At 40.0% G+C, this 13,930-nt stretch overlaps 1 protein-coding gene across 1 annotated transcript; it reads left to right on the top strand.

Moving 5' to 3' along the window:
• Positions 1-1,210: 1,210 nt before the first annotated feature.
• On the top strand, positions 1,211-12,402 carry LOC148128322 (vomeronasal type-2 receptor 26-like). The gene is made up of 6 exons (XM_087933853.1): positions 1,211-1,215; positions 3,307-3,598; positions 4,302-5,153; positions 7,437-7,655; positions 8,347-8,473; positions 11,473-12,402. The coding sequence occupies exons 1-6, from the start codon at positions 1,211-1,213 to the stop codon at positions 12,375-12,377; spliced, it is 2,400 nt and encodes a 799-aa protein (XP_087789979.1). The 3' UTR covers positions 12,378-12,402.
• The last annotated feature ends 1,528 nt before the right edge of the window (positions 12,403-13,930 follow it).

Genomic DNA, 13,930 nt, shown 5'->3' with positions numbered 1-13,930 from the left:
CTCCTGCAAACAGACTAAATGGGTTTAAGACCAAAGAACCTTTAGAGGTTGTTTTTGCTGACATGACTGGTCCTAAGAAACCCAGTTTGGGAGGTGCCTGCTATCTTTTGAGTATAATGGACCATTACTCATGATACGATTTCTGCTATTTAATGAAAAACAAAACAGAAACATTCCAACATTTCTTTAATTGGCTAAGTTTTGCAGAAAGAAAAATGAAACATAGGGTAATGACTTTAGTTACGGATAACGGGACTGAGTTTATTAATAATAGATTCCAAACGATGTTAAAATTTGCTGCTGTCGAGCATAAACCTTTTGCACCTTACAGACCACAACATAACTTGTTTATAGAATGAAGAGGGCAAAAGTTACAAGTTATGGCTCGCACTATGTTATCTGATTCAGGTTTGCCTGAAACACTGTGTGGTGAGGCCATAATGTGTAGCAACCATGTTTTAAACAATGTGCTGAAAACAACAACTGGTGAATTGCCATTCACTCATTGGCATGGCAGAAAGCCAAAATTAAGTTATCTACACACATTTGGAGCTCCAGCAGGGTACATATTCCCTCACAAGTAAGACTGAAAGGGCAACATAGAGCTAGGAAATTATTTTTTGTAGGTTAAAAGGCGAACCATAGATCATTTAGATTTTGGGATCAAAGCACAGCTAATATTTACTGCAGCGCTAGTGCTAAATTTCTTGAGCATGTTGGGTGGCATAAACTGGAACAGGAATCCAACAATGATGTTATTATTGACACCAAAGTAGTCCCAAATGATGAAATAGTTAAACCATCAATAGCCATTAAAGAGGAAGAACAGGCACAGGAGGAAGTAGAAGAACAGGAGCATGTGGAACAGGAAGCCCTGTATTACCGGTAAGCCCTGTATTATCAATCTGAGTAACACAACCACCTGATAGATATCAGGCGAGTATTGTATGCCAAGTGAATACAGTTTCTGGTAACTATAATGAACTGAAACTGTATCCTGCTAAGGATCAGGCTGCTTGGCAGGAAGCGATGAATAAAGAACTGAAATCCTTACAAAGGTTGGAGGTATACAAAAATGTCAGGTTACCACCAGGTAAACATATTATAGGGTGTAAGTGGATTTATAAACTTAAGACAGGTGTGGATGGGACTGTTACCCATAAAGCCAGGTTAGTAGCACAAGGGTTCAGTCTGACAGCAAACAACTACGATGAGGTATTTGCACCTAGTCTGAAAGCTACTACATTATGAGCAGCATTAGTGTGGGCAGCTAAGGAGAAATACATTATAAATCATTTAGATGTGGAGACGGCATATCTGCGTGCACCGTTGCAATATACTATATATTTAAAGAAACCTTTAGGTATCAAAAATGATAATACAACTGATTGCTGGAGATTGAAAAAGAGTATTTATGGCTTAAAGCAATCAGGATATGAGTGAAACCAGTGTATAGGAATTAACTACGATAGGTTTTGTAGCTGGCATGGCTGAGCCATGTTTGTTCAAAAGGGAAAATGATTGTATAATTTCATTGTTGCTATTATTCACTGATGACATAGCATTAATCACCAAAACTGAGCAAAAAGCTACTAAAATAATTTCACTATTAGAAAAGAAATTTAAAATAAAACAATTAGGTGAAATTAAACAATATCTTGGTTTAAAGATAGATAAAACTAGGGGAGGATACAAAATCTCACAGGCAGATAAATTTAACCAACTACTAAATAATTTTAAAATGGAACTTTGTTAACCAGCTAAAACACCAATGAGCCAGGAATTTAGCCATAGTGATGTACAAAGTCCTGTTTTTGATACAGATATTTATCAGTCCTTGATTGGTAGCTTATCTTACCTCATTAATTGGTCAAGGCCAGATATAGTATACAGTGTTAACCAATTAGCGAGGTTGAATGGTGAGTCAACTGAAAGGCACTGGAAAGCTGCTAAATATGTGTTAAGATATCTGAAACAAATGATGCATTATGCATTATACTTGGAAGCTAAGGAAGAACTAAGTTTAACTGCATTTTCTGATGCAAGTTTTGCTACAGATGTAAATGCACGTAAATCAACGTCAGGTACTGTAGTATTATTAGGAAAGGTGTTGATTGGATGGAGGTCTATTCAACAAAAACATCTAAGTTTATCAACAATGGAGGCTGAATTCTCATGTTTTTCTCTTTTATGTACAGATTTAGTTTATTATAAGCCACTATTGATTGATATGGGAATTGATGTAACATATTCTATTGTTGTTTATGAAGACAACCAATCAACAATACAGATGGCTTCCAATCTTGCTGTAAAGACAAGATCAAAACACAGAGATTTAAGATATTTAAATGCGAGACAATGTGTGCAAAATAAAATGATTAAACTGGAGTACTGCATGTCAGAAAATAGCATTGCTGATCATTTGCAAAAGCCCAAGGCTCTGTAAAGCAGAAGGCTTTCTGTGATGATTATGGACTTAAACTGTAAGGTGTTATATATTGCCCTACCCAAAGGGGAGAATGTTAGGAGTTGATAGTCACCCAACAGTTGGGTTGGAAATATATAAACCAGGATAGACATTTAATACTGTCTCTTTAAAGGAATGGTGTAATTATAATTGGGTGTGGTTCCTCAAATGGCCATAAGATGGAGCCAGAAACTTGGGTTGTTAGTTCTGTTGTTGCTAGATGTTCTGATGTTCGCTGTTTTTGGTTCCTGCATTTTTCCCTATTGACTGTTGCTGATCGTCGTTCTTCTTGGATTGCTGTAAGTCTGTTACTGAACTGTTTATGATACTGGACTTTGATATTTGAATTATCCCTGGACTAACTGACTGCTTTAACCATGACTTGGACTGCTTGTTGGACTTTGCTTAACCGTTTAGTGGAAGTAAAATCTACATTTTACTATGCAGTGTATCTGTGTGCTGGTTGTGTGTTATTCCTCACCACTCTCACTACGTCTCCCTGTATGCACTCATTCTTCTAATAGGGAATTATTAACATGTGTTGAGGTAATTCCCCATTATAGTTTAACTTGTGTATCAACTCAGAGAAATGTCCTGCGGAGAAAAAGAGAGGAGGCTTTGTCGTACACTGATGACAATAATAACAGGTTCAACTGATTGACAGCAATCCTGTCTTCTGATAGTAGTAAAAGAAATTATATCAATCTGTTTTATGATTAAGTCCTAGAATTCTGATAATGCTTTCTTAACAAAAAATCTCCCTCCTGCTCCTTTCTAATTTTTGTCCTCTAACACTTTTTGTCCTCTAACATTTTTGTCCTCCAACACTTGCAACAAAGACCTATTCCCAAGAACTACCAACACATCCTGGCCTTGGCATTTGCCATTCAAGAGATCAACAAAGACCCACACCTTCTCCCCAACATCACCCTGGGCTTCCGCATCTACGAAGAGAATCAGTATGCAAGCATGGCCCAAGACGTCAGCCTGTCTCTGCTCTCCAGCCGGGGAAAATTTTTCCCTAACTTTAAGTGTGACATACAGGATAACCTTCTCTCTATCCTTGGGGGTCTCAACTCCAGAATCTCATATCAGATGGCAACCCTGTTAGGCAATTTCAAGATTTCTCAGGTATGTGAACATGCAACCTGATGAAAGCGGGGGATGCTGTAAGCCAGGGATGTTAAACTCATTTTCATTGAGGGCCACATCAAGGTTGTGTTTGACCTTGGGGGGTTGGGGTGGGTGTGTCAAGGGTCGGTGTGTCCAGCTCAACTTCACTTTTGTCAGGTGTGCCTGTGGTGGTCTGAGCACTTTGCCAGTGAAAACAGGCTCCCAAGCTCCATTTTGGCTGCAATGGTTTCCTGCAACCCTCTGCCAGTTTGGGAGGTTTGCCCGCAGCCCTCACGAGCTGTGTTTTTATCTGTGATGGCTTCCTGAAGCCATCTGCCAGAAAAAATGGAGTATGGGAGGTCTGCCCATGGCCCTCATGAGTTGAATTTTTGCTGGCAGAGGAACCATGGCCTACTCCTTTGCTGTTTCTAGGAAGGCCCCTCTCACCAGATCTAAGCACCTCATGGGCTGGATCTATCCCCTGCACCTTGAGTTTGACACATCTGCTGTAAGCTCTACTTTGTGTAATTACTGCCAACAACTTGCAGAGCCAATTCTGTGACCAGTAGAAAACATCTCATGAAGATACAAAGTTGTGTGGATTGGTATCTAGATTGGATACCCAGCTAGTTTGGATGGTCTAAGGTTAGTAACAAAAAATACAGGTACCATTTTCCTTGATTAACCTCTTCCTTTTTCTCCATCTCCACCCTCCTTTCAGCTAGGTTATCGCTTCTCTGACCCAGTTTTGAGGGATAAGACCCAGTTCCCCACTTTCTACCAGATCGATCCTCAGTATCACCTACAGAATGCAGCCATTGTCCGGCTCCTTCTGTATTTCCAGTGGAACTGGATTGGGGTGGTTGTTCAGAGGTCAGAGAGCAGTGATCACTTCATCCAGATTTTTAATACCACCCTCGCCCAATATGACATTTGTGTGCAATTTGCAAAACAGATCCTTAACCAAATCTCTTTGTTCAATGAATTGCACAATGATCAAGTTGATGTGCTATGGACCATTTTGAACAATGATGCTCAAGTTGTGATTATCTCAGGAGATTCAAATACTCTGCAAAACCTTATAGCAGCCCTCTACATTTATGAAGAAGAGAATCAAACTACTACTGGGAAGGTCTGGATCCTGACCACCCAATGGGAATTTTCAGCGATTGGCTATCATTACGATTGGGTGAAATTAAAAACCCTCCATGGTGCTTTGTCCTTCACGGTTCACACAAACCCAGTGCCAGGATTCAAAGATTATCTCTGGGCTCTGAATCCACATGAACCCCATGGAGATGTCTTTCTTCCAGGCTGGTGGGAAGTTGTATTTGACTGTGAGGTTTTGAAGGCAGGTGTGGGCTCACCTGATGGCCAAAGGGTTTGCACAGGAGAAGAGAACCTGGACACCCTCCCATCCTCCCTCTTTGATGGAAAGATGACCGGTTTCAGCTACAGCATCTACAATGCTGCCTATTCTGTGGCACATGCATTACATCAGTTGGAATCACAATGGGCATTGAAGAGAGGGGGAAAGAAGCCACACTTTTACCTCTCTGTGAAGCCCTGGCAGGTAACTCTCATCTCCTTCCCTTCTGGCCAAGGAATGCAACCTTCTCTTCCTTAACCTCACTTTACTCTGCTTTAGGATTGATTCACTTCTTCTTGTGATCTCCATTATCTTGTCTAAGTACTTTTTTTTATTTAAATCTCATATCTTGACATTTGTGAAAATTCAGCAAAAGATTCATAAAAGGGAAATAATGAAGTAAGTGACAATAAGAAATAAGATATATAGTAAGAAAACAAAATAATCTCATGTCAATGTAAGGGGGAAATCATCTCTCATGGGTGCCCAATTCTACCACTCTAGGTTGTCATTTTAGACTAGACTAGAAGAGACTAGACTAGACTAGACTAGACTAGACTAGACTAGACTAGATCAGATCAGATCAGATCAGAACAGAACAGAACAGAACAGAACAGAACAGAATAGAATAGAATAGAATAGAATAGAATAGAATAACAGAGTTGGAAGGGACCTTGGAGGTCTTCTAGTCCAATCCCCATTTAGGCAGGAAACCCTACACCATCTTAGACAAATGGTTATCCAACATCTTTTTAAAAACTTCCAGTATTGGAGCATTCACAACTTCTAGAGGCAAGTTGTTCCACTGATTAATGGTTCTAACTGTCAGGCAATTTCTCCTTGGTTCTAGGTTACTTCTCTCCTTGATTAGTTTTCATCTGTTCCTTCTTGTATTCTTATGATTTATATTGACTGTTTCCTAGTATGATTTGATTACTTATTTGTACCCTATGACTATCCTTAAGTGTTGTACCTTATGATTCTTGATGAATGTATCTTTTCTTTTTATGTACACTGAGAGCTTAAGCACCAAGACAAATTCCTTCTGTGTCTAATCATACTTGGCCAATAAAAAATTCATTCATTCATTCATTCATTCATTCATCTGTTCCTTCTTGTCCTGCCCTCAGATGCCTTGGAGAATAGGTTTTCCCCCTCTTCTTTGTGGAAGCCCCTCAAATATTGGAACATACCATTTATGTCTTCCCTCAGATTCCTCTCACAGTTACTGCTGTTGGGCAAGATATAACCTATTCTACTGTGCATCTCTGTGCCAGGTTTTTCTTGCTAAATGTAGAACTTTACTTTTCTGTCCACTGAATTGCATTTTATTGGATAGAGCCCAATGTTCAAGTCTGTCAACATTCTTCTCAATTTTAAGCCTATTGTTCAAAGTGTTGGCTATTGCCCTAGTTTAGTGTTATTTGCAAATTTGATGGGTTCCCCATCTATCCCTTCATTCAAATCACATATGAAGATGTTGAATAGTACTGAGCCTAAAACAGTACCTTGGGGTACCCACCGCATACTTCCCTCCACGTAACTCTAATTCCATTAGAGTTGATTAGTTGAGTATGACTACATGTTGAGTATGGTTGGTCAGCAGTTGTGAATCCATATTTGGGTGGTCCTGTCTATCTCACATTTTTTTCTATCTTACCAAAGTTGCAGCAACATGTAATATTGATGGATCTCATCCATTCCTTGGATTAATGGATTAACCAATAAGATTTTGCAGAGACATTATCTGGCACAGGATTTTTTTATTCATTTACTCTTCCAAGCACCTTTTTTTCCTTTGCAATAGTGTGTAGATCCAAACCTTGAAGCTCAAGATTTAGTCATTCCAGATATGGAACTTTGCCTCAACTTACAGCTCAGTTTGGGATTCTCGTGTAACAACAGGTCATATTTTACAAACTAAATAAAATCTTGTTTTAAGACAGGCATATTTGTCTCCCTCCACACTTTTCATTTGTGGGGGAAATAATTTTCTTCTTTTCCTTAAGGTGAAATTTATTTGCCTTCTTATTCATCAAAGGTTTCTTTCTCCATCAGCTAACAGCACACTTGCTATTGTAGTTCTGCAGCAGTGCATAATGAACTAAAAGAAACAAACAGATTGCCTGTAAAAGGACTGTTGGAGAAATTCTGGCTAACCCCATCTCTCTTTCTTTTTCCTGCATTCAGAATAATATTTCTTCCACTTATTATAATTTTAAAACTCTTTGTATTGACTTGCTTCCCTTTCATGCAGTGGTGGGCTGCTGCCAATTCAGACCAGCTCACCTGTACTGCTCATTACAACCACCGAGCTTCTTTCTGTGCCTCGCCCACTCTACTTAACGCAGCTGCCACACACAGGAAATCCCCTTGTTTTTGCAGCCACGCGCATGTGCTCACATTTTTGGCGAACTGATTGTTACAGTATGTGTAGCCCACCTTTGTTTTAATGGACTTGTGTGTTTGCTTGTTTTACAATTTCAGATCCATACCTTCTTGAAAAACAATGCCTTTAACAACACTGCTGGTGAGAAAGTCTCCTTTTCAGAAACTGGGATGAAATATGCAGGATTTGACATCCTCAACTGGATCGTCTTTGCAAATATGACGATCCTTCGACAGAAAGTCGGATGGGTTGATATGGAGGTTCCTTCAGCTGAAAGTTACAGCATCAATCCTAATGCCATTGTATGGGCTAATCAGGTGGGGACCAAATGCTGCTTCCAGGGCTAAGAGAAGTAAAGGGGAATGGGCTGTTGAAATGAAAACTCTAATTAATTAATTAATTCTTTATTGGCCAAGTGTGATTGGACACACAAGGAATTTGTCTTGGTGTAAATACTCTCAGTATACATAAAGAAAAGGTACATTAGTTAAGAATCAAGAATCATAACGTACAACACTAAATGATAGTCATAGGGTTCAATCAACAATCAAATCATACTAGGAAACAGTCAATATAAATCGTAAGGATACAAGCAACAAACTTACAGTCATACAGTCATTAGATGGGAGGGGATGGGTGATAGGAGTGATGAGAAGATTAATAGTGATAGTAATGTAGACTTAGTAAATAGTTCAACAGTTTTGAGGGAATTATTTGTTTAACAGAGTGATTGTTTCAGGAAAAAAACTCCCCTTGTGTCTAGTTGTTCTGGTGTGCAGTGCTCTTTAGAGTCATTTTGAGGGTAGGAGTTGACACAGTTTATGTCCAGGATGTGAGGGATCTGTAGATATTTTCACAGCCCTCTTTTTGACTCATGCAGTATACAGGTCCTCCATGGAAGGCAAGTTGGTAGTAATCAAAATGGAGTGAGAGGGGACACTTTTATACAGATCCTGTAGCCGAGCTGAATGTTTCTACCCCCTCAATGCTAAAAATCTCTTCTTTCAGACAAAGCCTTTCTCCCGATGTGTGGAACACTGCCTTCCAGGACAGGTCAGGAAAGTTGCAGAGGGGAGGCCCATTTGCTGCTATGAATGTATTTCTTGCCCAGAAGGGACCATTTCTAATCAAACAGGCAAGTTGCTCAAGATGTTCCTCAAAGTGGAATGAAGAGGTCTGGCAAAGGCTGGATGGAGAGGATTGGAAGAGAACCTGAGGGAGCAAATCAGTTGAGCCAAATCAAGATGATGAAATTTAAAGTGTTGCCCATTGAAGGCAGCCTTCTTTGAAAGTCTTCTGCTTGAGCAGGGGGTTGGACTAGAAGACCTCCAAGGTCCTTCCTAACTCTGTTATTCTGTATTCTGTAGATTATTAGCAGCAATTTTTCAGGATTGTGGGAGTGGGTTTTCTGTGTCTTTTAGGACATTGGGAGTCAATCAGAACAGAGCTGAAAGGGACATTGAAGGTTTGCTAGTCCAACCCTCTGGTCAAGCAGGAGACCCTATACCATTTCAGATAGATAGCTGTCCAGTCTTTTCTTAAGATATATTTATTTATTTATTTATTTGTCAAGCATGTGTTAGATAACAGATATAACTATAAAGATGATTATGAATACATGAAATGGATACGAATAAAGAGGGAACATTTGGACAGGGTTGGTAGACACAATTGGTGCACTTGTGCACGCCCCCTTACAGATCTCCTAGGAATATGGTGAGGTCCATGGTAGACAGTCTAAGGTTAAAGTGTTGTGGTTAGCCGGCAGCAGGTGCGAACAGCTGAGGAGAGCAAGGACTCAGATGAGGGGCCAGGACCATTAGAGAGTGGATTGCTGCCTTCAGAAATTGTGGGGGCTGGCAGCAATGATGAAGAGGTTCCTGAGGAGCCTGTGCCCAGTGCACATGTGTGCAGAGCTGATCACAGGAAAGAGCAGCTGCAGCAGCAGGGGTGACTCGGGAGTAAGGCTGCAAGTAATGGCCCCTCCTTCAAAAAGATAAAAGTCAGCTGTGAATCGAACGTTCTTTGTAGGAAGCAAAAATGTTTTGAAACTCCAGTCTTGTGGACATTGCAGTATCTTAAGTTGGTATTTGAAGACTCTTGTGTTGCAAAACATTTCTTATCTGTTACTCTTGGCAACCTCACTCAGTTTTGGTGAGACTTATGCTTATCAAAGTTAATTAGTTTGCAGCAGCCTTTTAACCAGGGATTTGTAAGAATCATTAAAAGGTATCTGTTCCCTTTGGTTCATGTTTGGGTCAGAACATAAAGTTTTTGGGGTTTGGGGAAGAAACCACAGAGTCAGGAAGTGCATTCCAGGCATTGACCATTCCATTGATGAAGTCATATTTCCTGCAATTGAGTTTGGTGCAGTTTACCTTGAATTTGTATTTATTGTGTGTTCGTGTATTGTTGTGGTTGAAGTAGTCATTGATGGGTAGGACATTGCAATAGATAATTTTATGTACTATGCCTAGGTCGAACCGAAGGTGGCATAGCTCTAAATTGTCTAAGCCCAAAATTTCAAGTCTGGAGGCATAAGGTATTCTGTTGCAAGTAGAGGAGTGGTGGACTCTTCTCGTGAGATATTTCTGGACTCTCTCGATTGTGTTAATGTCCAATGCAATGTGGGTTCCAGGTAGATGAGCTGTAATCAAGAATTGGTCTAGCAAATGTTTTGTATGCTCTAGTTAGTAGTACAATATTACCAGAGAAAAAGCTACGCAGGTTAACAACTCTTAATGCCTTTTTGGCAATGTTGTTACAGTGGGCTCTAGCACTTAGATCATTAGAGATAACTTGACCCCCCTTCTTTGTGGCAGCCCCTCAAATACTGGAAGACTGCTATCATGTCACCCCCTAGTCCTTCTTTTCTTCAGACTGGCTATACCCAATTCCTGAAACTGTTCTTCATATGTTTTAGTCTCCAGGCCTTTTAGTCACCTTAGTTGCTCTTTTTTGTACTGGGATGTAATCCATCAGATCCTGGAGGTTTATATTCATCAAGATCAGACAGGTGTTCTTCTACCATTTTCTTGCTTATTTTAATTTTATTTCTAAACTGTCTTTTACAGTTTTGTTTTTGATAGGTTGAGCTATAATTTCTTTTTTGCATGAAGATGGATGCAACAAATAGGTTAAGCAGCTCTGCTTTCTCTCTACTAACTGTTACTTCCTTGCAAAATTCCCTCTTTAGTGGATCAACTGTTTCATTGACTTATTTTCTTGTTATTTATATATCATTCCATCTTTATATGGAATTTATATGGAAAGACAAGTCTTAGCCTATCTTCCTAATATAGTCATGTATTTATGACTATTTTAAAATTCTAAGAACAAAGAAAGATTAAGATTCTACTCTAGCAGAATGAATGAACCACTGAGACTTACAATAACTTTATTGTCACTTTGAATGTACACTAATTGGCATACATTAAAATGAAATTTCATTGCATACAGCTATCAAAAGATCTCCACTTCTAATATATATTACATAAAGCAGCAATCACATACAATGCTTAAGTCAAAAGAAGTTGATTCTAACAATTGGAAGAATTGTATTGGTCTTCCTCATTTTCTGCCTTGCAAAATTTAGTTCCTAACAAAAGAACAATTATGAACATCTTGCATGAGGGAAAGAGATTGAAAGGTTATAAAATTATAAAAGTTATTATAGTTTCAAGGGTTTGCACAATAGTGCTTGGAATATATTCATAATGGCATTGATCAAAGTCCATCTTCCAAAACAATAAATTCTTTTATTTAGGAAAGCATCAAATTGGCAAAGTCCATGGTAATTTGGGATCTGATACAACCTGGAATTATCCCACAATATTACAAGTTAGAAACAACCCCCAAAAGTCACATTCTCCAATAGAAGTAATTCAATGTTGCTTGATGTCATAAATCTCCACCTCAAGGGGGTCCGAGCATAGATAGCTCATTTCCCATGGGAAGAAAGATCACCTAGCCAAAACACTCTCTTAATCTCCGCTCCTCCCTGCTCAGGAATGTGGCAAGCCCAAAACCCTTACCCCATGACTGCCACAGAGAAAGTAAGAAAAAGAACATATACTAAGCCTAACTAAAATGGCTACACATATGTCAATTTGGGGCTTGACTTCTTAATTTCAGATGCACCTCGCTGTGACCCCTGCCCTGAAGACCAATACCCCAACAAGGAAAAGGACCAATGCATTGCCAAGAAGACCCACTTCCTTGCCTATCAAGACACCCTGGGATACACTTTAGTTTGTCTCACTCTTTCTCTTTCCATGATCACAATGGCAGTTCTGGCAATTTTCCTTAAACATCGTGACACACCGATTGTCAAGGCCAACAACCGAGATCTCACCTACATCCTTCTGGTCTCCCTTCTGCTCTGTTTCCTCTGCTCCTTCCTCTTCATTGGTCAACCAGGGAAGATCACCTGTCTCTTCCAACAATCTGCCTTTGCCATTCTCTTTTCCCTTGCGGTTTCCTCTGTGTTGGCAAAAACTGTCATGGTGGTTCTGGCCTTCATGGCCACCAAGCCAGGGAACAAGACAAGGAAACTCTTAGGAAAGCCCTTGACCAACTCCATTGTCATAGCTTGTCCCCTGGTCCAAGCCCTTCTTTGTGCCATCTGGTTAGTAACCTCTCCCCCATTTTCCAACTTGGACTTCCACTCCTTGGTAGAAGAGGTTATCTTGGAATGTAAGGAAGGCTCAACTTCAATGTTTTACACTGTCCTTGGCTATCTGGGTTTCCTGGCCCTCATCAGTTTCACAGTGGCCTTTCTGGCTAGGAAGTTGCCTGACAGCTTTAATGAAGCCAAATTCATTACTTTTAGCATGCTGGTCTTTTGCAGTGTTTGGATCACTTTTGTCCCCACCTACCTGAGCACCAAAGGGAAATCCATGGTGGCTGTGGAGATTTTCTCCATCTTGGCCTCTGCGGCTGGTCTCTTGGCTTGCATCTTTTTCCCCAAATGCTACATTATCCTACTGAGACCCCAACTTAACTGTAGGGAAAATATGATAAGGAACAAAAATCTCTAACTGATGCACACATGGGAAACTTTTAAATTTTTCTTTGGAGCATGTTTATTTATTTATTTATTACATTTAAAATAGCAATAGAATAGAATAACAGAGTTGGAAGGGACCTTGGAGGTCTTCTAGTCCAACCCCCTGCCTAGGCAGGAAGACCTACACCACTTGAGACAAGTGTGTCAAATCCTGTCGAGCACTGGACACCTTTTCCAATAAACGACGTTACTCACAAGTAATGATATATGATGGTAGAGTTTATTGCAGGTCTTCCAATCACGATCAGTAACTACAGCAATGATATTCTGTGCAAAGTCAGCGTTGAGAGCAATTGCCTCTCCATGCTGTCTTTATATCCTCCCCTCCCCATTAACCTAACATCTGCCCATTAATTAAGTCCATGCCTCCACCCCATGCCTAATCGATTGAACCTATCTCCTCCTCCCCTTAACCCTTACAGCCCACATCCTCTCTTTTTCCAGCATATTGCAGCTCACACCTTCCCCCTAACCCAACTCCGCAGATCCATCAGCTTAACAAGGATTAAATGACTAAACAGTCTGGTTTGCAGAGCTGCCCCTCGGCACATCTAATGTCTCCCAAACTGCCTGCATTCTTCAGAAATCAGGAATTTTCAGCAATCTGCAGCAACTTCAGAAGCCACCCCACACAACAGCTGATGGACCGTCATTACTTTCCCTGAACTGCTGGAGAGGATGTCGGGACACTTGTCAGCCCTTGGACTGTTTGTTGGGAATGTTTGGACACTGGTTAGATCATGGTTGGATCGCCGAGCCCGACAAAGTGGTTATCCAACATCTTTTTAAAAACTTCCATTGTTGGAGCATTCACAATTTATGGAGCCAATTTGTTCCACTGATTAAATGTTCTAACTGTCAGGAAATTCCTCCTTAGTTGTAAATTGCTTCTCTCCTTGATCAGTTTCCACCCATTGCTTCTTGTCCTGCCCTCAAGTGCTTTGGAGAATAGCTTGACTCCCTCTTCTTTGTGACAGCCCCTGAGATGTTGGAACACTGCTATCATGTCTCCCCTAGTCCTTCTTTTCATTAAACTAAACATACCAAATTCTTGCAACCATTCTTCATATGTTTTAGCCTCCAGTCCCCTAATCATGTTGGTTGCTCTTCTCTGCATTTGTTAAGCATGATGACAGAGAAAGAGAAACATGTGCATTAAATAATGCCTTGTCAAGTGCTATAACTAATTACAGTAAGAGTCAGTAGTCTGAAGTGGGCAGATATATAAGTTGAATGAATCAGTCAATGAATAAATACTTAAATAATCCTGCTAGCAGCAATAATCATGCAGCCCTTTTTAATCCCATGTCTTCCAGTTGTCCATGTTGAGAGCCAGTGCTCCATACAGAAAGAAAGCTTGTTGTTAATACAAGTTTATTAAACTGTTGTGGAAAAATCCAATGAAAGAAACAAAAGGCAGCAACACAAGACAACAATTCTTATTTGACATTTTATGCATCTCAGATTGGATGGCCAGTTTGAACTATTGGGGATGGGAATATTGGCATATCTTTATATATGTGA

This window comes from Pseudonaja textilis, chromosome 1 (genome assembly GCF_049901715.1).
Source record: "Pseudonaja textilis isolate UNSWEBS1 chromosome 1, rPseTex1.2, whole genome shotgun sequence".
NCBI lineage: Eukaryota > Metazoa > Chordata > Lepidosauria > Squamata > Elapidae > Pseudonaja > Pseudonaja textilis.
The sequence above is the reverse complement of the archived record's forward strand: the minus strand, read 5'-3'. Positions and strand labels throughout refer to the sequence as shown.